This window comes from Vicugna pacos, chromosome 11 (genome assembly GCF_048564905.1).
Source record: "Vicugna pacos chromosome 11, VicPac4, whole genome shotgun sequence".
NCBI classification, from domain to species: domain Eukaryota; kingdom Metazoa; phylum Chordata; class Mammalia; order Artiodactyla; family Camelidae; genus Vicugna; species Vicugna pacos.
Genome location: NC_132997.1, coordinates 51443978 through 51469709, shown reverse-complemented (window position 1 = coordinate 51469709; position 25732 = coordinate 51443978). Strand labels below are relative to the sequence as shown.

General features: G+C 53.3%; 1 protein-coding gene across 1 annotated transcript in view; it reads left to right on the top strand.

The window, feature by feature from the left end:
* The first annotated feature begins 473 nt into the window (after positions 1–473).
* Positions 474–25732, top strand: part of ADAMTS14 (ADAM metallopeptidase with thrombospondin type 1 motif 14) — a 74962-nt gene continuing 49703 nt past the window's right edge. The window contains exons 1-3 of the mRNA XM_072971360.1: positions 474–555; positions 2252–2694; positions 24993–25149. Coding sequence (XP_072827461.1) covers positions 474–555; positions 2252–2694; positions 24993–25149 — 682 coding nt within the window. The remainder of the gene's footprint in view (positions 556–2251; positions 2695–24992; positions 25150–25732) is intronic.

Below are 25732 nucleotides of genomic sequence, written 5' to 3'. Positions count from 1 at the left end.
AAGCGGCTGAGGGGACACTCGCCCAGAACGCCTGGAGCCCCAGCCCTGGCTACGCGTGGCACTTCCGATCCGCCGCAAGCCCCAGCCCCGCGCCCCGCCCCCGGGCGCGCTGCGCCCCCAGCTCCGACCCGCGCCCGGTCCGGCCCCGCCCCGCCAGTATGCCCACCCCCGACCCGCCCCGACGTCCCCTCGCCCAGCTTCAGCCGCGTCCCCGAGCGTCAAGGCTCTTGCGGACCGACCCGCCAGCAGTTGGCACTGGGGGCGCTGGCGCGTCGGCCGCTCCGCTCTCCTGTCGGCAGCCTCAGGCGCCCGGAGCCCGCGGTCCAGGCGGCGCCGCCGCGCGGGGGTCCTGGAGCAGGCGGCGGGAGGCTGTGAGGCGAAGGCCGGCCCGAGCCCCAAGCGTGCCCCAGCCTCGCCCGCAGCCAGGAGCTCAGGGCAGTGCGCCGGCCCGGCCCGCGTGCCCGCGCGCCCACATGGCTCCTCTCCGCGCGCGGCTGTCCTGCCTGCTGCTCTTGCACTGTGCGCTCTGCGCCGCCGCCGGCAGCCGGACTCCAGGTGCGTGCGGGTCGGGCGCGCGGGGGCGCGCGGGGTCCGGGATGCGGCAAGTCAGGGTGGCCCGAGGGTGCCCGAGGAGTCCGGCAGCTTTGGAGCGGGTGGGAGGCAGTGAGCACGCTGAGGCTAAGCTCTCTTTCTTCCCCGTGCCACCAACGCAGTCTGGCGATTTCTTTCCCTTTCTGGCACAAGACGGACAGAGAGACCGCAGGAGAGCATTTGGGGATAGGAGCCTTTTCTTAGAGGCTGTGTATCTGTCTTTGTCTCTGCTTTTCTCTGTCTCTCTTCTGGGTGTCTTTCTATTTCAGCGTCTTCTCTGTCTTCAGCTTCTATGCATGTGTGCACATGTGGGTATACATGTGTGCCTGTGTCTGACTGTCACACACACAGAATCAGGCTGGCAGGAGGTTGCCCCACACCTCAGTGAACACCGGGCATTCACACTCCTGCACAAACACACACACATGTACATCCCTCTCCCTCAGCATTCTGCCATTCTGTGTTGTGTAGACACCCTCTCACACACAGACCAGACTCACACACAGACCAGACACACTCCACTTTCACCTTGTAGGGGTGCCCTCCTGGTGGCTTTGAGCATGGGGAGGAGGCTCTGGCTATTTCCAGGCAGGGTGCCCAGTTGTCTTTGAGCTCTGTTCTTATACCAAACAGAATCTCTCCAGCTGAAGTCTTGGGGGTCTTCTGCTGTAATGGGTAAAAACAGAGGAGAGTTAGTCCTTCCATACCCATAACTGCCTTGGGCATGAGGGATTTTTCAGGACACATCATTCTGTAGGTTTTATCAGTGTCATGAAGGGGGCCGGTGGAGGCAAGAGATAGAGCCGTATGGAAATGAAAATTCCTCCCAAACTCCTATCCATGAATCACTAGGCCTGGAAGCCAGGGAGCTGTCATTCCTGCCTGCCTGGCCGGGCTCGGGGAAAGCTGTGTGAGGACGGGCTGCTGGCATGCAGCCTGGAGCATGGGGCCATGACCTCACACTTAATTCAGTCCGAGTGGGCAGGTCACCCCTGCGTCTCCTTTTATTTTTGAAGATCTATATTTACCCGGCTTGGAGCTGGGCCATGTGGAAATCTCGGCAGCCACTGTGCTGCTTTAAAACGTTTTCTTTCTAAACTTGGAAAAACGTAGAACCTGTATACCCAACCTTCCCTCTCCAGCTCCTCCTTTCTCCTTAACATGTGCCAGGATCCCCTGGGTTTCTAGGTGTGTTTGTTTTGCCAGATGTGTTCCGGGAGCTTGGTTGAGGAGGGCCGTACCCCAGGCTGGGCTGGTGACTTCAGTGCACTGGGGGAGTTTGGGCACATCCAGCCGTCCCTCTCTTTGCCTAGGGGCTTTCGGGGAATTTCCTCTGTAGTGCCCAAGGTTGGAAGGCTTAGTTGCTACAGTGACAGAATTCTGTTTGGCATCATTTGTTTCCCTCTGCTAAGTGTAACAGGGACCTGGGGACTACCGGGAGCAATTTATGTCCAGCAGTTTATGAACTTGAATACTGATCTTCCCAGTGCAGAGATCCAGGGGCCCAGGAAGTACTGGATGAGAAATGGATGAACTTGGGCTAAAGGGTCCCTCTAAGATGACGCTCAAGGTTGCGGATCCCTTCCTGCTCCCGTGGAATTTCCCCTCTCTTACCTCTGCACAGATGGCACTGAAGTAACTCTTTCTTTATTTCCAACAGAGCTGCACATCTCAAGAAAGCTCAATGACTATGATGTGACAGTGCCCTGCAGCACAGATTTTCGGGGACGCTTCCTCTCCCATGTGGTATCTGGACCTGCAGCAGCCTCCACAGGGAGTACAGTGGTAGACAGGCCACTTGCACCACTGTCACACTCCGGTCACCTACGGGTAGCTCGAAGCCCCCTGCACCCCAAAGGAGTGACCTTGCAGCCTGGCAAGGTGGGGCGCTCCTCCCTCTACTTCAATGTCACTGTTTTTGGGGAGGAACTGCACTTACACCTGCGGCCCAACCGGCGGCTGGTGGTGCCCGGAGCCTCGGTGGAGTGGCAGGAGGATTTTCGGGAGCTGTTCCGGGAGCCCTTGCAGAGGGAGTGTGTCTACACTGGGGGTATCACAGGCATGCCAGGGGCAGCTGTCGCCATCAGCAACTGCGACGGATTGGTAAGGGACAAGCCTTTCATCAAGCAGTACCCCTCCACATCCACCTCCACCTCCCCACCCCCACCCCCTGCCTCCAAGCCAAACTGAGATGGTTTGCTCCTTGGCTCCCGTGTGTGTTTGGGATTCCTGTGACCACAGCCTACTGTCTGGGCCAAGCTGGGGGCTGTGCTGTCTCCCAGAGAGAACCCTGCAGGCCTGCTGGCCACCAGGTTCTCACTCTACCAGGTATAGCTGAGATAGGTCGGTTGGTACCTTATCCTGCTCATCTGCTCACCATCTGCTGACGCACCGGGACCACAGCTTATGTGTCGGGGATCTCTGAGTGCAGACACATGCAGGTGTGGGGAGGGCGGGTGCTGCTGGAGTTGAATCCTGGCTATGCTACTTACTAGCCATGAGACTAAATTCCTTGCCCTCTCTGAGGTTCTTTCCCTTATGCGTGAAGTGGGGATTTATTCCTTCTGCACATACTGATTGCTCATGTTCCGTGTGCCCAGGATGGTTCAGGCGCTGGGGGATGCGGGCGTGCCTGAGACAGACATAGCCCCTGCCTTCCTGGAGCTGACGGACGTGCTGGTGATGCAGATATGACCTGCCTCACCAGTCAGCACAGCCGGGGGTTGCACCTGCTTGGTACATCGTCAAGGCTGTTCATATCAGCTGCCGTTGTTATTTTTACTGCTCCATCCTTCCTCGTCTCCCACTGTCTCTGGTCCCACAGCCAGCCTGCGCTTCTGTGACTCTCTGCTCTGAGTTCCTGTTCTCAGGACCTGCTCCCTCCTCCTAGGCACAAGGAAGGAGCCTGCTAATTGGCTCCTTGTTGCAAACCTGAAAGCCATGGGTGGTTTCTCTCCTTCTCCTGCTCAACTCATACTGGATCCCCTTCCCCTCGCTGCTCCATCCTCGGTGTGCCAGGCCCTCATGAGCCTGCATGGTAGCCCCAGGGCCTTGATGGAAACTGTTTCCATGGCCTTGACTTTGCCAGGTATGAGCTGATTATCCAGGAAAAGACTTGCTTGCCCCTTTGCCTTTCAGCTTTAAGAGAGGGATGAGTCAGATGGGGGGATGGTAAGGGGTGTGGGGTCTTTCCTCTCAGGCAGGGCTGAGAGCACTTCCTCCCATCTTCCTATCCTTAAGAAGTGTCTTCCTGCTGAATGTCATGGCTGCCTTTGTCTAGACCAGTGCTTCTCCATCTTTTTTTCATTATCATTCCCCTGAGGAGCCTTTTCAGACATTTTTTTCCCTAATCGCTCTGCAATGAAATTTTAATACCACAGATATGCTGGATATCTGTTTATAAGTTGTATGTGCATCTATGCTTTATATCAGAAAACAGTGAATTATTTTGCCTTCCAAAAAACCAATTTTTGCCCCATTGGAGGCAATGGAACCCCCGTTGAGAGCCATGGTCGAGGCAGTGGTTGGTTTTCAGAGTTGAGTATGCACTGGAGTCAGTTGGAATGCAAGTGTTCTCTGGAGCAGACGTTGAGGAACCCAGGTTGTAAGGACAGCTGGAGAAGGCTGAGACCTTGTCCTGATTCCAGGGGGAGCCTTGGCTACCAGCCCGCCCTGGCTCAGCAGTTCCGGAACTCAGCCTGAGCCCTCAGTCAGCCTGTGGCTAGTGCTGTGCTGAGGCCCCAGGTTTTAGTTGAAAACCCAAAATGGCATGAGGAATCATCCAGAAACACAGTGCCTGTGCAGACAGAAAGTGCTGGAGCACCAGTGGCTTGGCTGAATCACATGGTGACCTCCTAAAGTCATCAGCCATGTAGGCTGTAGGCTATTCAGTGACAGAGCTGGCCCTCCCGTTTCCTTGACTACCTCCATAAATGTCCACGGGGGCCCAAACAAAGGTATGAGGAGATGATCAATGCCATTAATGAGTAACTGTCCACCCACTTTATACCCTGGAAACCTCCTTATCATTGAACCAGCTCAGCAGCCGTTGACAAGGCGTCACTGACTGCTGGGTACTCAGCTGATGTTGCTGACTTTCAGTGGCCTCTGAGTAAACGTTTTCATGTGCTGTGTGACCTGGGCAAGTCCCTCCCCCTCTCTGGGCTTTAGTCTTCTGATCTGTCCAAAGAGAGGCTGCACTTGACGTGCAGTGCAGAAATTGCTTTTGCATGACATTTGCAGAAGCTGGGTCAGGTCTCGGAGGCTGTCCATAGATGGGCTTCTGGAAGCGTGTTCTGCAGTGGAACTGAGGCTCCAGGATGGCTCATCTGGTCCCTTCACCTTTGGTGAGAGGCGTAAGTGGACCTCATAGGCTGACCCTTGCGCTAGGTGCCTGCTTGTGCCCTTGGCTGTCTTTAGGGGCTGGTCCCTAAGTCCAGCTCCCAGGGGTCTCCCCAATCAGGTTCCTGATAGGGGCCACAGCCCAGCCCAGAGGCCCCCTCACCCAGAGCAGGGATTTCCTTACTTCCGTCCACTCCAGAAAATTATCCTGTGTCCTGTGAGAGCCCTGAGTCTAGTTCACAGTGACTCAGCTAAGCCGCCTTTGGACTCAGCCCACAGTGCAGCCTTTCTGATAAGATTTAACTCTACATCTTTATGTGGTCTCTAGGTATTAACCCCATCTTCTTCTGTGTCTCAAATGCTGAAGTCATTCATTCCAAAAAAACATGTACTGAGCACTGGCCATGGGCAAGGAAGGTCCACAGGGAGATGTAAGAAAATGAAAGTGACACAAATAATAACAGTGACAGACACGAGTCCTTGCCATAACCCCGGCACAGCACACATACTGCCATGTGCATTCCTTAACTTCATCCCTTGTGGAGGTGGGGAAACTGAGTCATTGGGGGGGATCTGAAGATAACACAGATAGCTTCTGTTGGCACAGGACTTTATATATTTTGTAAAGTGATTCAGTTGTATGAGGTATGTACACAGATGTTGTTGTTACCCTGCTTTGTAGAGAGTCAGGTCCCTGCCCTCAAGGAACTTGGGTGCTAAGGAGGGGATACCCCACAAGTAGTTTCAACGTTAACTTTGCGGTTTTCCAGAAGACAATGGGGATGGGTATTCGGTAAATGGGAGTGATTATTATCTTTGTCTTAGAGAAGCTACTGTTTGAACTGGGCCTTGAAGAATGTATAGAAGTTTGCTGGGGCCAGAGGGTGAGGAGGACATTCTGGGTAGAGGAAAGAGCGTCCCAGTGAGGGAGCACCACGCTGGACGGGGCCAGGGAGGGGATCCTAGAAGACACACTGGGCGGGTGGGCCTTGGTCTGATCTTGAAGGAAGGCCAGGATAGGAGAAGGGGCCCAGGGCAAGGATGTGGCAGCCTGTTATCTAAAAAGATTCTGGGCTGGGAGTTGGGAAATGTGACTGTGTGACCCTGGGCAAGCTGCCTTCCTTCTCTGGGCCTCACCTGCCTCCTGGGTGTTTGATGGAGCCTGGAATGGATGAGCTCAGAGCCCCTTCTAGCTCTGGCTTTGGCACTTTTTGACACGGGCAGGCCTTACTGGAGGAGTTTGAAGCCAGGCTGCTATATAAATCTGTGGTTGACTCCTCCCTTCCTGGCCAGTCCTGGGGCCTGCTCCATGCCAGGCCTGAGCGGGGCTGCAGGTGCAGAGAGGAAAGACCCCAGTCCTGATCCTGGCCCTTGTGGCTGAGCAAACCTTCCAGTTGTAAGACAGTCTGAACAAACCCTCCTCTGTGTGGACAGACTTGCAGCCATTTGGACTTCAGCCTCTGTGGGAGAAGTGCTGTGTCTGAACTGGTGACTCAGTTCTCATTTCCAGCTGGAACCTGGTGGGAGTCAGTGACCGTGACCCCTTCCACTTCTCCCGCCAGCCCGCAGTCACTCACCACAGGCCCCCAGACAGACACTGGGCGGGTTCTGTGCACTGTGCTTATTTCATGCCTGAAACTGAGGAATGGGCTCTTATCTCACTGCCTGCCTCCTCTGCTGGAGGGCCCAGTGTGTCACAGCGGGGGCAGGGGCTTGGAGGAGGGAGCCAGGAACGAGGAAGCCAAGACCTCTGGCCCACATGAGTCTGGAGGGTAATGGAGATCCAGACATAAAAGCAGACAATATACAATCCTGTGTGGGGCAGCAGTGGGAGGACCCATTTATTTTGGTTAGGGCATCAAGGAAGGCTTCCGGAGGAGGTGGCATTGACTCAAGACTGTTCAGACATTGTAAACATGAAAGAAAGTGCCGCTGGCTAAGGGCCCAGTGGAGAGAACTGCTGGCCCAGAGCAGACTTGACGGTGTCTGGGGGAAGGAAATAAGGGCTGTAGGGAGGCCCAGTCATAGCTGCACAGCGTCTCCTCGGGGTGAGGACAGCCAGCTGAGACACTGAAGTCCCCTACACAGGAATGTGCTGGGGCAGCAGCAGTAACCTGCCCAACCACTGCAGAGCCTCCCTTAGGGAGCCTGGCCAGTCAGTCTAGCGGTTCCCTCCTGCCCCCCTCCGTGCTCCTGTGATACCCCCTCCCCCCCAGCCTCTGAGGACCTGTGGGCAGGGAGGGCCTGGGTCGTCTCAGGACCCCTGGCTGGGAGCCAGGTGCAGAACAGACCTTCTGCTACCAAATGTGGCCCTGAATTCCTGGAAGGCACAGGGAGGTCTGGGGTGGGGTCTGTTCTTCATGGGTCCTGGAGGGCTTGTGGGGTGCAGGAATGGGGTCAGCAGAGTGGGGCCCCTGTGTACCATCTGGAGCCCAGACTGCTAGCCTCCTGAAAGGCCACTTGCCCTGCTGCTGTCTCTGCTTCCCGGGGTCCTGGGCCTCGCTGCCTCTGCACTGGTGATGGGGGCTGAGCCATGTCATGTCCCCCGTTTGCCTTCAGTGCCTCTGTGAGTCACTGGCGTGGAAGCAGCCGCACGTGTAAGATTTGTCACCATCTGGTTCTGTTTTCCACTCTCTGCAGATTGTGCATTTTTAACAGGTTACAGAGTAGACCTGAAGCAGGCTGTATGGGGATAGGGCAGGGGAGGCTGAGTTCCAGGTCTGCTTCCTAACCCCTCCCTAATGTACAAGTCACAGAAGCCCTCTGAGCCTCAGTCCTTTTGTCTTTAAAATGGGATTATAATACCCAGGCCCGGGGAGGTGGGGGCAGTCTTGGGGACTGACAGTGTAAGAAGTCCAGTGTTTCTTTATGAGGTGGTGAAATGTTCTAAAATCAATGGTGGCGGTGGTTGCACAACTTTATGTGGATACTAGAAGCTGTAAATTCTACACTTTAAGTGGGTGAATTGTATGATGTATGAATTATGTTTTGATAAAGCTGTTATAAAAAGTGCTTGGTCCACAGAAAGACCCATGACAGGCATTGTTAGTCATAATTATGAGGGGACAGTCTGGGTTCATGGAAATTGTGTGGTCTCTTCACTCTGGTACAGACTAGCTGTGTGACCTTGAATACGTTTCTTAATCTCTGTGCTTAGGATTCCTCATCTGTAAGGACGGGAGGAGAGCTCTGTGTATAAGGTTATTCAGAGGATTAAATAAGATAATGTAAAAAGTCTGGTAAATGATGGGGCCTTAAAAAGTGGAGATTATTAATAGCTGTGGCAGCTTTCCCTGCAGAATGGTCCGAATGGTGCTCGCTCAGTGCCTGGGGCTGGTCTGTAACAACCCCAGATGCCTTCCAGAGCAGGAGGGATACTGAGAGATGCCAAGTGGAGCCTTCTGTTAACCGTCTGTGGGACCCTTTCCTGAGCCAGGCCCTTGAGCAGGTCCTAGGGGTGTAGGGTTGAAACTCCTCCCTCTCTCCTTCTACTCCAGAACCCACCATTTTAAAGAGAATGCATAGTAGACAGCATAAAACAAGACAGGCCACACTAAACGCCAGTGTTTTGTGGGAATGCAGGGAAGCATAAAGCACTTAGTGGGTGTCCTGGAGGTGAGTACTGAGAAGGAGAGGTGCTCAGGGAAGGCTTCCCAGGGGAGAGGGTATTTGGGCTGGGTTTAAAGGCATCAATAGGAGCTTTTAAAGCCAAGAGGTAGGAATTATGAGTATTTGCAGGGAAGGAAATCCTATGTCCGCAGGATTCAGGAAATAGCAAGTCATCTCATCTTTCCATGGTGAATATATAATTTGGAGAATCTCTGTCTCATGTGAAGCTTAGACTTGCCCCTGTGGCCATGAGGAGCCATGGGAGGTTTGTAAAAAGGAGTCACATTAGTATTGGGGGAAGATGCTAATCTTCCCAGCTGCATGCTGGTGCCGCACTGGTGTAGCAGATTTGCCTGTGGCTCATTAGTGTCTTTGCGCCAATATCTGTCCTGTCTCCGTGGTTGCTTGCTCATTGCTGACTAGGGAGTGAGTGGGCTTTCCCAGCAGCTACTTGGGGAATCCCTGGCTCTGCCTTGCTGTCTGTGCCTGCCCTGGGATGTGGAGTGTGAGGCCTGGAGTTTCAGAGGTGCCCGCACCCAGCCACCCAGCTGGCCTGTCCCCATACATCTTGGCCTGCGGGCTGTTGTCTGTGCCGACAACCCTAAGGGGGTCAGGGGAAGTCCGGCCCCATGTTGGTGCAGACCTCACCTCCTGGCTCCACCTGCCTCTCCAGCCTCAATGGTGGCTCTTGCTCTGCAGACCCTCACCCCTCCCCTGGCAGGCTGGTGTATTCACACCTCACTTTGCGGCCCCTCGCCGCCTTTGCTCATGCTGTTCACACCTCCCGCAGTGTCTCTTCCTTCCCTCCACTTGATGCATCCCCTGTCTTGACCACCTGGTTCCCGAAAATCAGAAACTGTCTTAAATATTTGCATTTTTCTGCATGCAGAGCACAGGGCTGGGCTCCCGGTACACAGGAACTCATGCCTTCAGCCGCCTCAAGCAAGAAGTAACGCATGAAAGAGAAAGTCCAGATGTTTGAGGAGAGGTAGGACTGGCAAAATGGAGAGAATGTGCCCTGTTTAGAGGGAGTGCCAGTCTAACATCACAGGGTCTTTGAGTATTTTAAGGAGGAAGCAGAAATATGGATTTTTAAGCAAAGTGTTCTATTTTTTAAGACAGTGTGTGGGCCCAATACAGCAGGGCTGTTAGCTGGAGGCCTCAGATTGCCAGGGAGAAGTATGTGCAGGGGAGGAGAGCACGACTTCTGCAACCAAGCCACCTGGGTTGAAATCCCAGCCTTGTCTTTCACATGCTGTGTGACTTTGGGCCAATACTGAGCCTCTCTGTGCCTCAGGCTCCTCATCTATAAAGTTAGGATAATAGTCAATTCATAAGAGCCGTCATGTGTGTAAAGGGCTTTATTAGCTCAGTACTCAATGTTTCAGCTGTTGCTGTTAAGTGGTGTGGATATATGGGTCCATTGGGTCTGAGGGGATCAGTGCAGGGAAGAAGAGCAGAGGAAGTCAAGAGCACCCCATTTTTCTGCTTGAAATCCCCGGAGGGGTCTCTGGGCCTTCAGCTGGGCAGGCAGAGCCTGTTGGTCCCAGCCTCACCCAGGCCTATTGATTTTTCTCTCATGCTGCAACTTGCTGTTCACCCCAGTTTGCATTCTGCCCCAGAACATTCCCGCTGGGCTCCCAAAGGGTAGGATCTGAGCTTAGTCACCTGTGTGTCCCCACGACCTGGGGACCTGCCATAGGGCTGGCTCTCAGTGGGTGCTCGGTGAGCCGATGGGGAGGGGGAACGCGGAGAGCTCGCTTTTAGAGTGGGTAGAGCTCACGTTTGCATCTTCTCACCCCTGTCAAGTGGGGAGGGACAGCACGCCTGTCATTCTCTCTGTGGCTGCCTGTCTATCTGCTCTCAGGCCAGCGATAACATGTGGCACTTGCAGCACCATTTGGCCTCCTGCACCACCCCCCACCCTTGCAGGCACTGCAACTCAGCTGTGCACGCTGCCCCGGGCGTGTGTCCAGGTGTGTACTCCAGGCAGCCACACCCGGGGGCCTGAGCAGTTCTGCAAGGCGAGACCTTTTCGCTTCCCTGCCCTCAGTGCGCCCCTTATCAGCGAGTTTCTGCCTCCAGAGCTCACTTCCTCTGCAAGGGTGCAGCCTGTTTCATCATGTTTGCTATTCAGGTAACCCAGTTCCCTAAGAAACCCGGGGTCTGCCTTTTAGAATTTATGTTTGTATAATGAAAACAAGTAATTGTCTTTTTGGAGAGAAAGGGAGTGTCTCCTGACCTGCCGCGCCAGGGTGACTGTGGGTCTTCAGGTAGAAAGTGGCCCGAAGCCCTTCTTACTCTTTATGGAGTCCCCTGTCACCCCTTCTTGCTTGTGGGGGTGTGGCCAGGGGGCTGTGGGCAGGGGCAGCTGTCAGCATGTGATGCCTTGACCCCAACCAAAACCTTGGAGGCGGGAAACACAGGTTTTCCTGGGGAGACAGGCAGTGGGGTAAGTTAAGTGATCATCTCAGTTATCCACAGCTGTGAAACAAACCAGCCCAAAGCTGTGGAACTTAAAACAACATATTCTTTCCATAATTCTGTAGGTTGGCTATAAGGTCCCAGCTGGCCTCATTCACATGTGCCTGTTGGTGCTGGCTGTTGGCTGGGCAACCTCAGTTCTCTCTGCGGCCTCGCGTCCTCCAGCAGGCAAGACCAGCTTCTTTCACAGCAGTCTCGGGGGGGTAGCATTCCAGGAGGGCAAAGGAGGAAACTGTCAGATCTCTTAAGGCCTAGTCTTGGGAGTTGCGTAACATTGCTTCTGTGTATTCTGCTAGTCTAAGCGAGCCACAAGGCCAGACTCCATTTTCCGGGAGTGAGGAAATGGACTCTGCCTCTTGAGGGGAATGGTGGCAGTTCCATTGAAGAGAAGCATTGGGGAAGGGGCAGGAGGACTTGTTACAGCCATCTTTGCAACTGTCCTCCCATACTGACCTTAGGCAAGTGGCTTGACCTCTCTGAGCCTTAGTTTCTGTATCTGTAAAGTGGGTGTTCCTACTTCATAGTTTTGTTGATTAGGAATCAGGCACTTAAATGGGCTGCCACAGTGCCCAGAACAGTAAGTGGTAGCATTTGTTGTTATTGTTGATCTCTTGGAATAAATATGGAAACTGAGGCAGGATCCACAGTGGGTTTGTGTCCAGACCCCCAGACTCCCATTCTAATGCTCTTGCTTCCTAGAAGCCCCATCCAACTGGGGCCTCTGAGTGGCCCAGGGTCTGGGTCCTGGGTGGTTTTCTAGTCCTCAAGGTGGTCTGATCTTGCAGTTTCACCTCCCTAGTCTCCCCACGGCTGTGCCTCGCTGTCTGTCCTGGGTTAATAACTTACTTATGATACGGAATAGAAGCCAGACATCACCTCACTGCCGCTCCTTCTGAGCAGAGCTGGCCCTGCGTTCCAGTGAGGGCTGGTCTGGGGCTGGTTTTGTTTTTCTTCCCCGGCATCTTCAGGCTGCCTGGAGGCAGGGTGGCCTGTGGGCCTGCTCTGTGGGCTGGTAAGTTGGGGAGGGGGGTAGGCTGCACTTGCCTTCCCTCTGCCTCCCGGCCCCGGTGTGGTCCAGGCCCAGGGCCGGACTTTTGTGAGGACCCTGGGAATTTCTGCATTCCCCGGACCCTGCTGTGGAAAGTTCCCCGAACAGCTGCCAGGCCCTCCCTTCTGTTTCCAGCATGTGGGCCTTGCCCTGCCTTCAAAGACTTAGAAACAACTAGAACGACAACAACAGGGGTTTTGTAGGCCACCTTGTTCCTGACCGCTCCAAGGAGCTCGGGCAGCACACACAACCCTCGTGCTCCGAAGGCCTCCAGCGGTGAATCTCGGCTCAGCACCCCTGCTGTAGTTCACCCAGACTTTGACCTGAGTGTGGGCAGCTGTGGCTGGAAGAGTCTTAGGGGGCCTCTTGGTCCCCTCCTCACTTTCCAGACAAGGAAGCTGAGGCTCAGGGAGGGGAAAGACTCACCCAGGGTCACGTGGTGGGCGACTGTCAGGGCCAGTGGGGTCCGGGCCCCTGACTCCCAGTCCAGCGCTGCCCCTACAACCCTGTGCAGCCTCTCCTGAGTTAGTAAATGGGAATTATTCCTCGAGGTTGTAAATCGTGTAACAACCAGGGACTCAGTGGTCATGGCAACAGCTTCAGAGCACAAATGCTAAAGGGATTGGCCCGGCGGTTGCCCTGTGGGGGGAACCCCGGGAGTCCTCGGGCCTGGGTCCCGAGTGGAGGTGTTTACGAGGCTCCCACTGCGAGGGTGGATGGCTCAACTTCTGTGTGTCACAGTCCTCCTGAAGCCTGGGAAGCCAGTTAAGAAAAAAACAAATGCCAAACTCCCAGTTAGCGGAATTTGAGGCTCAAACGGAACCTTCTGGCGTTTCTCAGCTCCGTTCACCATTGCCGCTGTTTTATCCATTTTCAAAATTGTGGAGGGCGGTGGGCTGCTGTTATGCACACACTACTTGCCGTAGAACGTTAAAACCCATTAAAGCCCCTTTTCTTCTGCTTTCCATAAGACGTCTGAGGGGGCAGTAGAAACAGGCCCTTTTAGAGAAATGTCTGGAGATGGGAGTGTTTGTCAGGACTTGGTCAGTCTGAACGCAAACCCTGTTCCTAACGCGTTGCTTGAAGCCCTTTGTCAGTCTTCGCTTTTAAGCCAGCCTAATACTTACACCTTTGATCTGTCCAGAAAAGACTCATAGCCCCCGAGCCACCCCCGCCCCACAGCAGAGGTTCATTTCCGCCCCTGGAGGCTGGCAGGAGCCCACACTCTGAATTCGCTCCTCCAGCCCAAAGAGGCCTTGTGCTCTGTAGCCTGGCAGGCTGCTGGCCTGGATGCCTCAAGTCCTTGATATTTTGTCACCTCATAATTCACAGTCCCGAGGCTGTCCCCTAAGCCACAGCTGCATTTTGTGGGAGAGGCCCCTCATTAAGGGCAATATGCCCAAGGGAGTTCGTTTTGGAGACTTGGTCCCAAGGATGTTTGCTGAAGGAGGTTTTGTTCTGAAGTCGGCCCTGTGTTGTGGATCAGTACTTGTCCTCCTGAAGCTCACGTCTAGAAGAGAGACAGACGTATCTTCGTCCGAGCCACCGTCCTCTCAATCTGGGTGATGGGAGTGGCCTCCCTAACTGATTTGCCCGCTTCCCTCCACGCCCCCTGCCATCTCTTCACCAACAGCAGCCGGAGTCCTGTTAGAGCCAAGTCCTCCCATCTTACTCCTCCGGGAGAAGCCCGTCAGGCCCTGGGTGATCGTCCCTTCCCTGGGGCTGCCATGACCCCCTGCCCTCCCTCCCCTGCCCCCTCCATGCTCCTCCTGACTATCCTCCTCCCCCGATGCTGCACACACCTGCCCCTCATCTCCCGCGGGCTTGTGTGCCAGTGTCCTCTTCTTAGTGACATCTTCCCTGACTCCCTGAGTTAAAATTTCAACCTCCAATTCTCTCCTCTGCTTCATTTTCCTCCCTGACTGTTTCTATCAGGTGTGCCATATTCTCACCCCCGCGGTGGCCTGTCAGCTCCAGGTGAGGGGGGATTTCTGGCTGTGTCCTCTGCACTTAGAACAGGGTCTGCCCAGTGTTTATCTGATGAATGAATGAACAGATGAGTAGTGTTTCAGACAGAGGTTTAGGAGGAGTAAATTGCAGAGATGTATGTGAACCCGTGAAGTGAGTCGGGGACAGGTGAGTGGCCTAAGTGGCTGGAATGTGGGCATTTGAGCTACCAGTAACCGACAGGGCTTAACACAGACAAGCTTTGGCCAAGTGTCAGAGTCCTAAGAAATCTAAGAAATCTGGAAAACATGCTAATGGTCCTGGGCCCTGGGCAGGATGAAGGACAGTAACATGCCCCATTTGACGGTGCTTTCCAGCTAGTATGTTTTTGTCCATCTGTGCCGAGGAGGGCACATGGAGGGGTATGTGTTGTCAGGAGCCCCTCGTGGGGTGAGACCTGGGTGCGGCACAGGAACTCAGGCGTCTAGGTCCACTGCTGTTTCCATTCTTTGCACTCACCTGCCTTCTGTAGGGCCCTCTGGGGCAGGCTAATGTCGGCATGGATCAGAAGGGAGACCTGGCTGGGACAAGTGACCTGCTGGGGGCCAGCCCTCAGCTGCAGGTGGGGCTGAGACTGGCTGCACCTTTTGCCTGGAGCCGCCCTGCCGTCAGCTGGCTTGCTTCCGAGCCTTAGAGTTCAGACTGCAGGGCCTTGATTCGGGGAGCCGCTCCCTGGCCTGGCAGCCACGCCGCCTCCTGGCATTTGAGGGCTGCTTCCTGTCTCCTTGTCTTGAAGCCCCCACCACTCCCAGGACTCTGGGCCAAGCAGGGGGCCAGGCAGAGGTCCCAGTCCAAACTTGGTAGGCCATGGTGGTGACAGAGGGGAAAGCCTCAGAGCCACGTGGCTCCTGGGCACAAGGAATGGAAACTGGTGGTGGCTGCCAGCCTGGCAGGGTCTGCCCTTGACTCTGGCTGGGCTCCAGGGTGGGAGTTTGCAGCAGAAGGGGAGTCTCTGAGCACCTGCATGTGAGGCCCTGTCCTACCCCGGGCCAGGATCCCTGCCACTGAGGGGGAGGGGCACCATAAAAAGAGAGCATTCTTCCTTTAAGAACATTTGCCAAGCTTGAAGAAGAGTTGCAAGAAGATCTAAGCAGCTCTGTTCTCCACGGGGCCAGAGGATAAAATCAATCACCACCTTCAACAGCAGCAGCATCGTCATAGAGATATCGCTACTAATTGTCCTCACTCTGCACTGTAGGCTTCCGAGCTCGGGTCAGGGTGCTGCGACATCACTGGCTGGCCAGTGGCTGCCTCGGAGATCACAGCCTCCCTCCCCAGCTTCCCAGACCCACCCAGCTCAGGGCAATTCTGGCGAATTACTCTTCACTCATGATAGAATGCCACCTTGAGGGGAGGGGGTGGTTAGGTTCTAAGATAGCACCTACGTCACAAATCACGTGTGGTCCTGGAGATCCTTGGTCATGCTCAGCCCAGGGCAATGCTCACAGTGTAAGAGGTGTGTGGTCTTCCGGCCTGTCCGGAGTCCCCTCCTCTGCCCGCCTCGGTCAGGGCATGCGCTCGTTGTCCTCCTGTCCCCTCTCTTTCTTGCCCATTTCCTGCATTGTGACAAACTAATTCTGGTCCAGCAGCCCATGCTGCCACTGCTCTCTGTGAAATGTGGATGATCACTTTAACATTCCACTTAGTTCCATTACTCCATTTGGAAGCTTCCATAGTGGAGACCAGGGGTTTTCAGTCCTGGCGGCACATTAGAATCACCTGGGCAGCTTTGAGACGTTTCTTGCGCCCCCACCCTGGGGTGTGGCCTGGGTTTAGTTGTTCTCAGTTTCCCCAGGTGGTTTTAATGGGCATCTAGGGGTAAGACCCACTGCTGAAGCCTCCTGGAAAAGTCTACTCTGTTTGACTTAAAAGTTGGGGGACCAGGAGATCCAGGCTGAAGAAGGAAGAAAAGAAAAAGGCTGCCTGCCTGCTGTGGGCTGGGCCTTAGGAGGGGGCATTTCATTACTTCATTCCATCCTCCCGTCAATCCTTTGTTTCAGATGTGGAAACTGAGGCTTGGAGAGGGCCTGCATCACCCAGCTGGGAAGGGTCTCAGCTGGGGTGAAGCCCCAGGTGTTTCACTCCCAAGCGTAGCGTCTACATCACTTTGCAGGGAGGTTGGATCACAGAAAAGGAGGGTTATGTTGGGTTTATTTCCTTTTAAACTTCATTTTGAAGCAATTGTTATATGATTTTTACTTGCTCGTTGTAGAGGCAAGCATTCTGTGCAGAATTGGCTTTCCTTTTCAGATAGGGATCTGAGAATGGCAGGACCCCGGGATTCTGGCTCTGGAGGCCTCTACATTTACCCAGCACAACTACAACTTTGCTTTTTCCCTCGCTGCAAAAGGACTGGGCCTCTCAAGACCTCAGTAGCCTTTTACCCAGCACCCCCAGGGTGTGGGGCCTGCAGAGGTCATGACCCTGGGAAGTGGGCCGAGCTAGCAGTCATCCCAGATAACCACCTCCAGCTGGTGGAGACGCTCCGCTTCCGGGTGTTTCTTCTGAGCCTCGGGCGGTTCTGGGAGTTCTGATGCTGCCTGTGTCGGGTTCGTGTTGCCCTTTGAGGACAAGCCTGGCGGTTCTTGACTCCATCCTCTGAGGGCTCCTTCCTCCTGCCTGTCCCCAAGGCTGCAGCTCAGGATGAATCAGCTTTCAGACTTTCCTTGGCTTGGGCCCAGGCCTTGGCAGCCCAGCCTCCAGCAGAGCTCCTGTGGCTTGGGGCTGCCACATCAGGTTTGAATTATGTGGAATCTAGTGTCCGCAGGCTTTCATCCCAGCCGCGCTGACTCACGTTTCCGTGGTAGCGGGCAGCCTACGTGCTGAGTGCATGTGTGTTGTCAGTCTGCACATGTGTCGTTCCTCATGTGTCTCTTGTTTCCATGCACTTGTGTCATCTCCATGCCTGTCTCTCATCTCCTTGCACATGTGTCATCTTTTTAACAGCTTTCTTGAGATGTAATTCACATACCATGCAAGTCACCCATTTAAAGTACACAAGTCAACGGATTTTTATTATATGCACAGAGTTGTGTAATTATCACTACGTTTAATTTTAGAATATTTTCACTATCTCAGAAAGCAGCTCTGTGCCCTTTAGCTATTGCCCACCCCAATCCATTACTCCGGTTCCCTGTGACCACTAAAAGATGTTCTGTCTCTATAGATTTTCCTATTCTAGACTTTCATATGAATGGATTGTATAACATGTGGCCTTTTGTGACTGGCTTCTTTCACTTAGCATAACGTTTTGAAGATTCATCCATGTTGTAGTGTTTTTCACTGTTTCCTTCTATTTTGTGGCTGAATCACATTCTGTTGTATGGATATACCACATTTGGTTTATCCATTCACCTGCTGATAGGCATTTGGGTTGTTTCCACTTCTTAGCTACTGTCAGTAGCCCTACAGTAAACATTTGTGTAAAGATTTTTGTGTGACGTATGTTTTCATTTCTCTTGAGTATATACAAACGAGTAGAATTGCTGGGTCATGGGGAAACTGTTTAATATTTTGTGGAACTGCCAGACTATTTTCCAAAGTGGCCGCACCATTTTACATTCCCACCAGCAATGTATGAGGGTTCCAGTTTCTCCACGTTGTTGTCAACATTTGTTAGTATCTGGCTTTTTGATTCTAGCCCTCCTGGTGTGTATGACAGGTATCTCATTGTAGTTCTGATTTGTATTCTCCTAATGGTGATATTGAGCATCTTTTCTTGTGCTTATTGGCCATCTGTATATCTTCCCTGGAGAAATGTTTACTCAGATTCTTTCCCCATTTTTAAATTGGGTTGTCTTTTTGAGTAGTAAGAGTTCTTTATGTATACTAGATACAGCCCCTTATCTGGAGAGCAGAGGCTGATTTCATGTCCTTTTGCATCCCCACCCCCAGCAGCAAGCCCAGTGTGCAGTAGATACTTCATAAAGACATAAAGATGTATTGCGGGAAGAAAGGATGCCCCCAGGGTATGGGGGGTTGGAGGGGCTGTGTCCCTCACACTTGTGAATCAGATACAGTGGCCCAGGGTGATCCTGCAGAGAGGCTGTTCCCTGCAGGTTATGTTGGCGCCATCTTTTCAGTTGAATTGACTTCAGTAGAACCATTGGAAAGGTGGGAGGACTTGAAAAAGACTACTCCCTGGGCCTGTCCCTCCCCTTGATTTTTTGACTTGAGCAACTGGGGGAAAAATGGTGTCATTTGCAGAGATGGAGAAGGCAAGGGGAAGGGCAGGTCTGCTCTAAAGTTTGAGGTGCCCAGCAAACACCTGGGGTCTCTATCAGGGAGGCTGTTGGACAATCCTACATGGAATTTTTGGAGGGGTCTGGGCGGGCAATGTGATTTGGGAGTTATATGCAAACACAAGGTATTTAAAGCCATGGAATCAGGGGAAATCCGCAGGGAGCATGTGTGTGTGGCCAGAGGAACTGAGTAAGACCAGGGCAAAGAAGTGATTTCTGGCTCTGGCCAGAAACAGGAGGTCATGTGACTGGTGAGAGCAGTTTCCAGGAAGTGGCGGTTCTAGAAGCTCCTGTTGTGTGGATAGAGGAGAGGCCTGAGGCACAGAGGTGGAGGCAGTGAGTGTGGACAGCTCTTTCTGCTGTGGAGGGAAGCAGAGACTGTGGCAACAGTTGGACAGGACTGGGAGGGAGGGAGTTTCACAGGTGGGAGGTCCTTGAGTGCACTTGTGTGTCAATGAGAATCATCCAGGAGAGAGGGAGGGCGTGGTCGTGCCAGAAAGAGGGATGCTAGTTGCAAGAGTTAAGTCCTTGAGGAGGTGAGGAGGAGGTGGTCCTGAGCACAGGGTATGGTGGGAGGAGAGGGAGGGCATGGCTGTGGGAGTTCATATGGTGGCGGGAGAGCCTTCCTGATGGTGTCTGTTTTCTCCTTGAAAACAGGAGAGAGTGAAGGCAGAGGGTGGGTTAGCCATCTAAGCCCATAGGAAACTGGAACACAGATGGAACAGGGAAGTGCTGAAGAATCCCCAACCAGCACCGTGCTCACGTGAGAGCTGTGGCCACTGCTTTCAAGTGTGACCAGTGGGCACCGTGTGCGTTTTCTCCATCGGTGTGCAGATGTGAAGTGGGTGGCTTGGGTTGAACCAGGGTAGAGGCTTATCTGTGACAGCAAGATGGACAGAAAGGTGGGAGAGAGTTATGGGTGTTTGCAAAATTATTATGCATCTGGATCAAGAAGTCCAAGGTGGTGGGAAGGGAAGCGAGGACTTGGAGGAGGGATTGACAGTGAAGAATGGTGGGGTCATGTATCAGAGGTCTTGATGAAGTTTAGTAGCAGCTGGAGCCAACGTGCTAGAGTTAGGTGAGCAGGATGGTTGTGGTAGAGAAGGAGACACCTGCGGTCAAGGTTTCTGAGGTTGTAGTGGGTGATGTGGTCTCGGGAGGGAGCGTGGCTGGCAGTGGCCAAGGATAGAAGCCGGTTGCTGAGTTGGGGGTGAACCTGGTAGAAGCCAATTCTGATTCTTGTGCCACTCCCAGCTGTGTGCATCACCAGCCTCTACTTGGTGGGTTTTCTTTTGTTTCTTCCAGTGGAACAGTTCCAGGCTGAGTTTGCTGGAAACCTAGAACCTGAGACAGCACAGCTGGCAGTAAAACCTTCGTAATGGAATTTCCAGAACAAGTTCAGGCCTGAGAAGGCACTCTCCTTGGGAGGGGCAGGATGGTTGGGTTGAGGGTGGCCTGCTCTGCTTCTTTCCATTCTGGGGAGGCCCCACGTGGGCTGGCCTTGGAAGGTGAAGGAAGGGGTGACCTGGCCCGCACCTCAGCTGGCTCCACTGGAGCCGCCATCTTGAAATGGACCCTCCTTCTGGGCATTTGACAAAGGTTGGCCAATCTGAGGGTGCAGCAAGGGGGCGCAGGGTTCCCCCTTCCCAGAGAGCCTGCAGCTGTCCTCTGAGAGCCCAGCCACTTGCCCCTCTTGGACCCCAGGTGAGGTCTTTGCTCATTGTCTCTGTACTTGATTCAGCACAGATGGATCCCTGCCTTTGTCCAAGTCTGGACTTCTGCACCGTCCAAGGACACATTCCAGTCCTTGGGGATCCCTTCCTGTGGCCTCCCAGGAGATCAGATTGGCTTATTGTACCCTTGCCTCCCAGTTTACCTGCAAGTACATGTGATTTGAGAATAAACACGTTTATACATACACATGCATGCGTACATACTAATTTCAAAATAATATGGCTTCAGTATCTGCTAAAATGTTTAGGACCTCACTCTATATTTTAACAACTGGTGACCAACTGAACATGCTCAGTTCTGACCCACAGTGGGACACAGGCGGTTTCTAAGCCAGCACCACCTGCTCAGTCACCGCCTCCTTCAGGTGCCCTGAAATTACACCTTGGACTTGGGGATTTCTCCTGAGGGGTAGGTGGACGAGAAAACCTCAGTTAGCGTGCTTGGAGGCCTCTGGATGAAGATGCAGTAGAAGGTGTCACCTTTGCAACCAAAGCCATATCACAGCTATATTAGAAAATTCAGACAGGCCCCCCTTCAGCCACATAGCTTCTAGGAAAGGGTCCTCAGAAGCAGCCGTGTTAAGGGTCTGGAGTAGGGCTGGGCCTGCCCGCTGGAGGGCTTCCATTTGGAGAATTTGTCTGAAGGCCTATATAGTGTGTGGCTCGATTGGATGTAATCAGCTATTTGATGTTATTTTTATTGCATTAAGTGTCTTTTAGTCTGTATTTCCTACTTATTTACTGTTTCCAGAAGAATAAGTTATGGCTGAAAACAGATATGGCTGACATATATTTTCCATTCTACCAAAACTAATTTTTTCCCTTTTTCTTGATTTCGTATACAGAAATTTGACTTGATTTTAGTGCCTTAAAATTAGCCACCACTTTTCAGAAATATAAACTTCTCATAAATGGAGAGACAAGAGTAATTTGGCGAGGAGGCAGAGAGCCAGAAAATTCCCGTTGCCAGTATGTCTGCCCTGAGCGGTGCCTGGTTTCTTGGCCGGGGCTGCACCGGAGAGGAGTGCGGGCCAAACCTCTCCTGGTGCGGACGGGTAAACCGAGGGAGGGACTGGCCCAGCCTGCCTTCCCATCCCCTCTCCAGGAGGAAGGTCTCTGAGGACAAGAGGGAGCCCCGACCTGGACTGGAACTGCCTGTCAAGGCCTAGACATCATGCCCAAGATGGACAAGGACGATCACTGGGGAGGTTCTGCCTTTGATCTTGGGGGGCGGGTGGGATCTGCGCTTGCAGAGAGGTTTGAAACTTATTTCCCAGGTTGTGTATGGCGGCTCTTGGGTCTTTGCCCTAAACAGTTAACAGGGGGTAGAGAAATGGGGTTCTTTTAACTCTTCCCCAGGCAGAGGCCTGAGGGTGTGGGGCTAGACCAGTCCCTGGGGCTTCCACGGCTGGTCGTGGAGGGCTGAGGATGTGATGAAGATGGTGTGAGAACCCTTTCAGGCTGCCCTTGGGGCGGTCATCTGGCAGTGGGAGGGGGCCGCTCCTTTTCGGGCTGTGGGCCGAAGTGTCTCCTCATTCTCACATCAGAGGTAGGAGGTAGACTGGCTTCCAAGGTGAGAAGTGAACATCCTGCTTGCTCTGCAGGGTCAGACCAGAGGCCCAGGGATTTGCAGATGGGACCATGAAGGGATTGTTTTCTTGCTCCAGGCGGGCCCCCAGGGCAGAAGCAGGGCCCAGGGATGGCCTGAGGTAATAGAGCCTGGTGGTTAAGTGCCACACAGACTGGGCTCTTGTTCTAGTGCTGTCCCTTACTTGCTCGGTGACTCTGGGCAAGTTACTTAACCATTCTGAGCCTCTGTTTCCTCATCCATGAGATGTCTAATATTAGCGCCTACCTCGTACGCATGTTGTAGAGATGAATTAAGATGTGTAAATACAAGTGGCAGATACTGTTATTAATATCAGTGATAATGAGACTGTGCATACAGGGCGGAATGTAGGGAAGTGTGTTTCAGCTCTGTCAAACCTTACCTGTGTCCCCTGTGTGGAATAGGATACATCACTAGAGGCATCCAAGCAAATGTCAGAGGTCTCCCAACTGGGGATGTTGTCGAGGTATTGAAGCCTCGGACTGGGGCAGGCATGGTGATCTTGAAGTGGGGGGGGCTGGAAGGCAGTGACTTACAGCCTGGCCGTATGCTTTGCACATCACTTTGGAACCTGCATCCCTCATATGAGGCACTGAGGTCTGGAGGCCACAGTGACTCGGTGGGAGATGAGGCAGGGAATGCCAGATTTAGAAGAATCCTCCTTGTGCAGTTGGTTAACCAACTCCCAAAATGGGGGTGGGGGTGGGCGTGGCATGGTGAAGTGACCTAGTGTGTAGGGGTAGCTGAATGGAGCCACCTGTCCCCTGGTCTGAGAATTCTCCTCTGCCAGGCTGCTTCCAGAGGTGTGATGGGCAGAGACAGCACAGCTACAGCCCTTGGCAAGCCTGGGTTTCTGTGAGTTTGGCCTGGATGAAACACAGGTCATCTGACTGGTGCTGTGAGGGTCTCTTGCTTTGCTTGATCTTGGAGGCTTCGACGGGGTCGGAACAGTGCTCTTGGTATCAGACAGAGGTGCAAAAACAGTATGGGATGGATGGGCGTGGGGCTTGGCCCGGAGCCTCCTCAGGAGCCCTGGTGGCAGCAGAGCTGCAGTAGCTTTGTGGAGAATGCTCTGGGCCCTCTCATCCTGCCGCACTGTGTTCTCTGGAAGACTGACATCCTTTGTGGGGCAGAGAAGAGGGGTGCTCTGCAGGTCTGCTGTGGCCGAGGCCCTCCAAACTGGCCATCATTTATGCAGGTTTGGCTCAGCCTCGGCCCAGGAGCCTGAATGCCTCCCCCATCCCCACACTGCCCTTCCTGCTTCCACACCTGTGCCCAGGTCCTCTACCTGGTGTGCCCTTTTTAGCTCAGGTGGGTTTCTTTTACTATCCTAACAGTTTCTCCCTTCTTCTGATGCAGTGAGCACCCTTTTGTTGGCCATGAGGGTCTAGCGGGGACTGGCCATCCAAGGGTCACCATGTGACTCAGGATGGACCAACCACAGTCTTCCTTGGGCTGTTTCAGATGGATATGCAAAGAAAGTCTCCTTGTCTCTGGTGTCAAGGCAGAGACGTGCCGGCAAGAATGGGCTACATAGCCTTGTCTGGGGGAATAAAGCCGATGCAGAGGGGGCCGAGGGCACTGGGCCCCTCGCTTCCAGTGCCTGCACCTGCCATGGTTTGTCATGGGGCCAGCACACTCCCCTTTGATCCAGGAGGGTTCAAGTTGAATTTTTTCCCTTTGCAACTGAGAGCCTGACGGATACCTGTCCCTCAGGTATACCTGCCAAACGCCACGCACAACCTTTTGGCTCCCCTTCTGTTCCTCTGCGGGCCCCTCCCTCCAGATGATGGGTAACTTACAGCCAAAGGCTGGGCCTTCTTTATCTGTTTTCCCCTGCCCTAGGCGCACAGCAGGTGCAAAAGGGAAAAAGGGAAAGTGCTTTAAATGAAAGGCTGTTTGCTTAATATAGAGTTTGACGTGGACAGTTTAATAAGCAGATCAGAACTTTTTCAGACAATTGAGCAGCACCTGATAAAATGGTTGCCTTGGGAAGCCTCAAACTTATTCCAGTAACACCACTGTTTTCCTGAGAACATTTTTCGGCCCCCTGACTGATGCAGAAGGCAGACATCTTGCTTTAATCCAAATGATGTTTGCAGTTTGACAGACAGATGTAGCTGGAAGGGACAGGAAAAAGATTGGCAGCTGCTGGGAGGTTTGGTGGGGTGTGTTTAGCAGGGATGGGAGGGGGATCCCCAAGAAACAAGCCCAGGGCAGGCCAAGGTGGGAAAATGGGTGGAATTTAGTTGTACAAAGTTGTGGCTGCTTTAAAAAGAGGCAGCTCCTATTCTAATGGGAAGGTCCAATCGAGTTGTAAAAATGGTTCCTTCGTTCCCTGCTTTGTGTTCACAGCTGCGTTCCCAGTGTCTGGCGCGGTGCTGGTATGTAGTAAGCACTCAATAGGTATTTGTTGAATGAGTAAAGGAATTCAACAAGTATATATTTATTGAGGATTGCCTACTATTTTCCAGGCCCTGTGGTGGGTGCCCCGTCCTGCTTTATAGAGCTGGTGCCTGGCGGGGCTGGGACTGTGCGGCTCCATGTGTGCTCACACATAACTAGTTATATGTTTCATTGGCCCCTGTGAATATTGCCTTCATGGGGGGCTAATAACCTGTTGGCTGGGCTTGGCCAAGGTTATATTTTTATGTTTTTCTTTCCAAGGCCAACATTTGATTTTTTTTTTTAAGGGACTATTTTGATGCAGGCGAAAAATTAGATTGGAAACAGAGCATGCACTTCTGGGGCACTCTCCTGGCTTGTTTATTGTCAGCAAACATGAGCTGCCCTCCCTGGCGTGCATGCACACATGCTTTAAATCTGAAATAATAGTGCTTTGTACTGCAGTGGGGGACCAGCCCCAGCTTAGGGACATCGAGATAATTAACCTTTACCGACAGGACTTTCCTCTCTTGTCTGCTTGTAGGTTAAGGCAATTCCGCAGGACAGTGATAGCACTTTGGGTGGAATGCGGTGCCCTGGGGTGCGTGCATAGTCCTTGTGGCAGTGACCACTCTCGCCAGCCCCAGCCCCAGCCCCACCACTGGAACCCTTTGTTTAAATGAAATGTTAGGCGGAACCCCGAGAGTGCATCACACAGTAAAAGCGTATCTTCTCTGCTTGCAATGGGCATGAGAGCCCTTGCTCAGCCTCCTGACATCCCCTCCCCACGACCTTGCTGGCATCCAAGGGCATCCCAAGCCTCTGGAGGGAGAGATGTTATGTGGGTCACACGCTGGCAGGCACAAATGCTCACCCGTCTGCTGTGTATTTATGACTCTTCTCTCTCCCCCCATTTCCTCCTGCTCACTGTATCCCTGGTCCAGGCGGGCCTCATCCGCACAGACAGCACCGACTACTTCATTGAGCCCCTGGAGCGGGGGCAGCAGGAGACGGAGGCCAGCGGGAGGACGCACGTGGTGTACCGCCGGGAAGCCACCCAGCAGGCGTGGGCAGAGCCTTTCGGGGACCTTCACAATGAAGGTAGGCTATGGGCAGGGCCCCTAGCTCTACCTCTGTCCACACCCCTGAGGGTTTTTTAAATAATTTCTGGCCTTCTCAACTCCTGGCCTCAGTTTTCTCATCTGTGTAATGGGACTGGGCCACATAGACCTACTCTACCAGCAGAGAAGCACCCTGGGTTTTAGAGGCTACTATGACAGGCTGGAGTTGGGAGCCAGAGTTGCTACTTGGGCTCCCTAAACTGTGGTCCCGAGGACTCCAGAGCCTCTGAGGAGCTCGTGCTGCTTTGCAAGACTATTTCTCTGCTAAGGCAGAAGAGGGAATGGCTGAAGTTAGCTCTTCCCCCTAAAAATCAGTGCAACCTCTGGGAGCCACAGGAAGGAGGTTCTTAGGGCACTTATAGGGAGACTGCCTGAGGTCAGGGCACCAGGCTCAGCTTTGTGTCCAACAGACCATTTTAAAATCCTACCTCGAACACCATATACTTTGTAACCCTAAACAAGTTGCTTAACCTCTCTTAAGCCTCAATCTGTGAAGTAAGGGCAATCATTGTTACCTCTAAGGCTGTGTGTGCTAGCTATAGTGTGTATAGAAATCCCAGCAT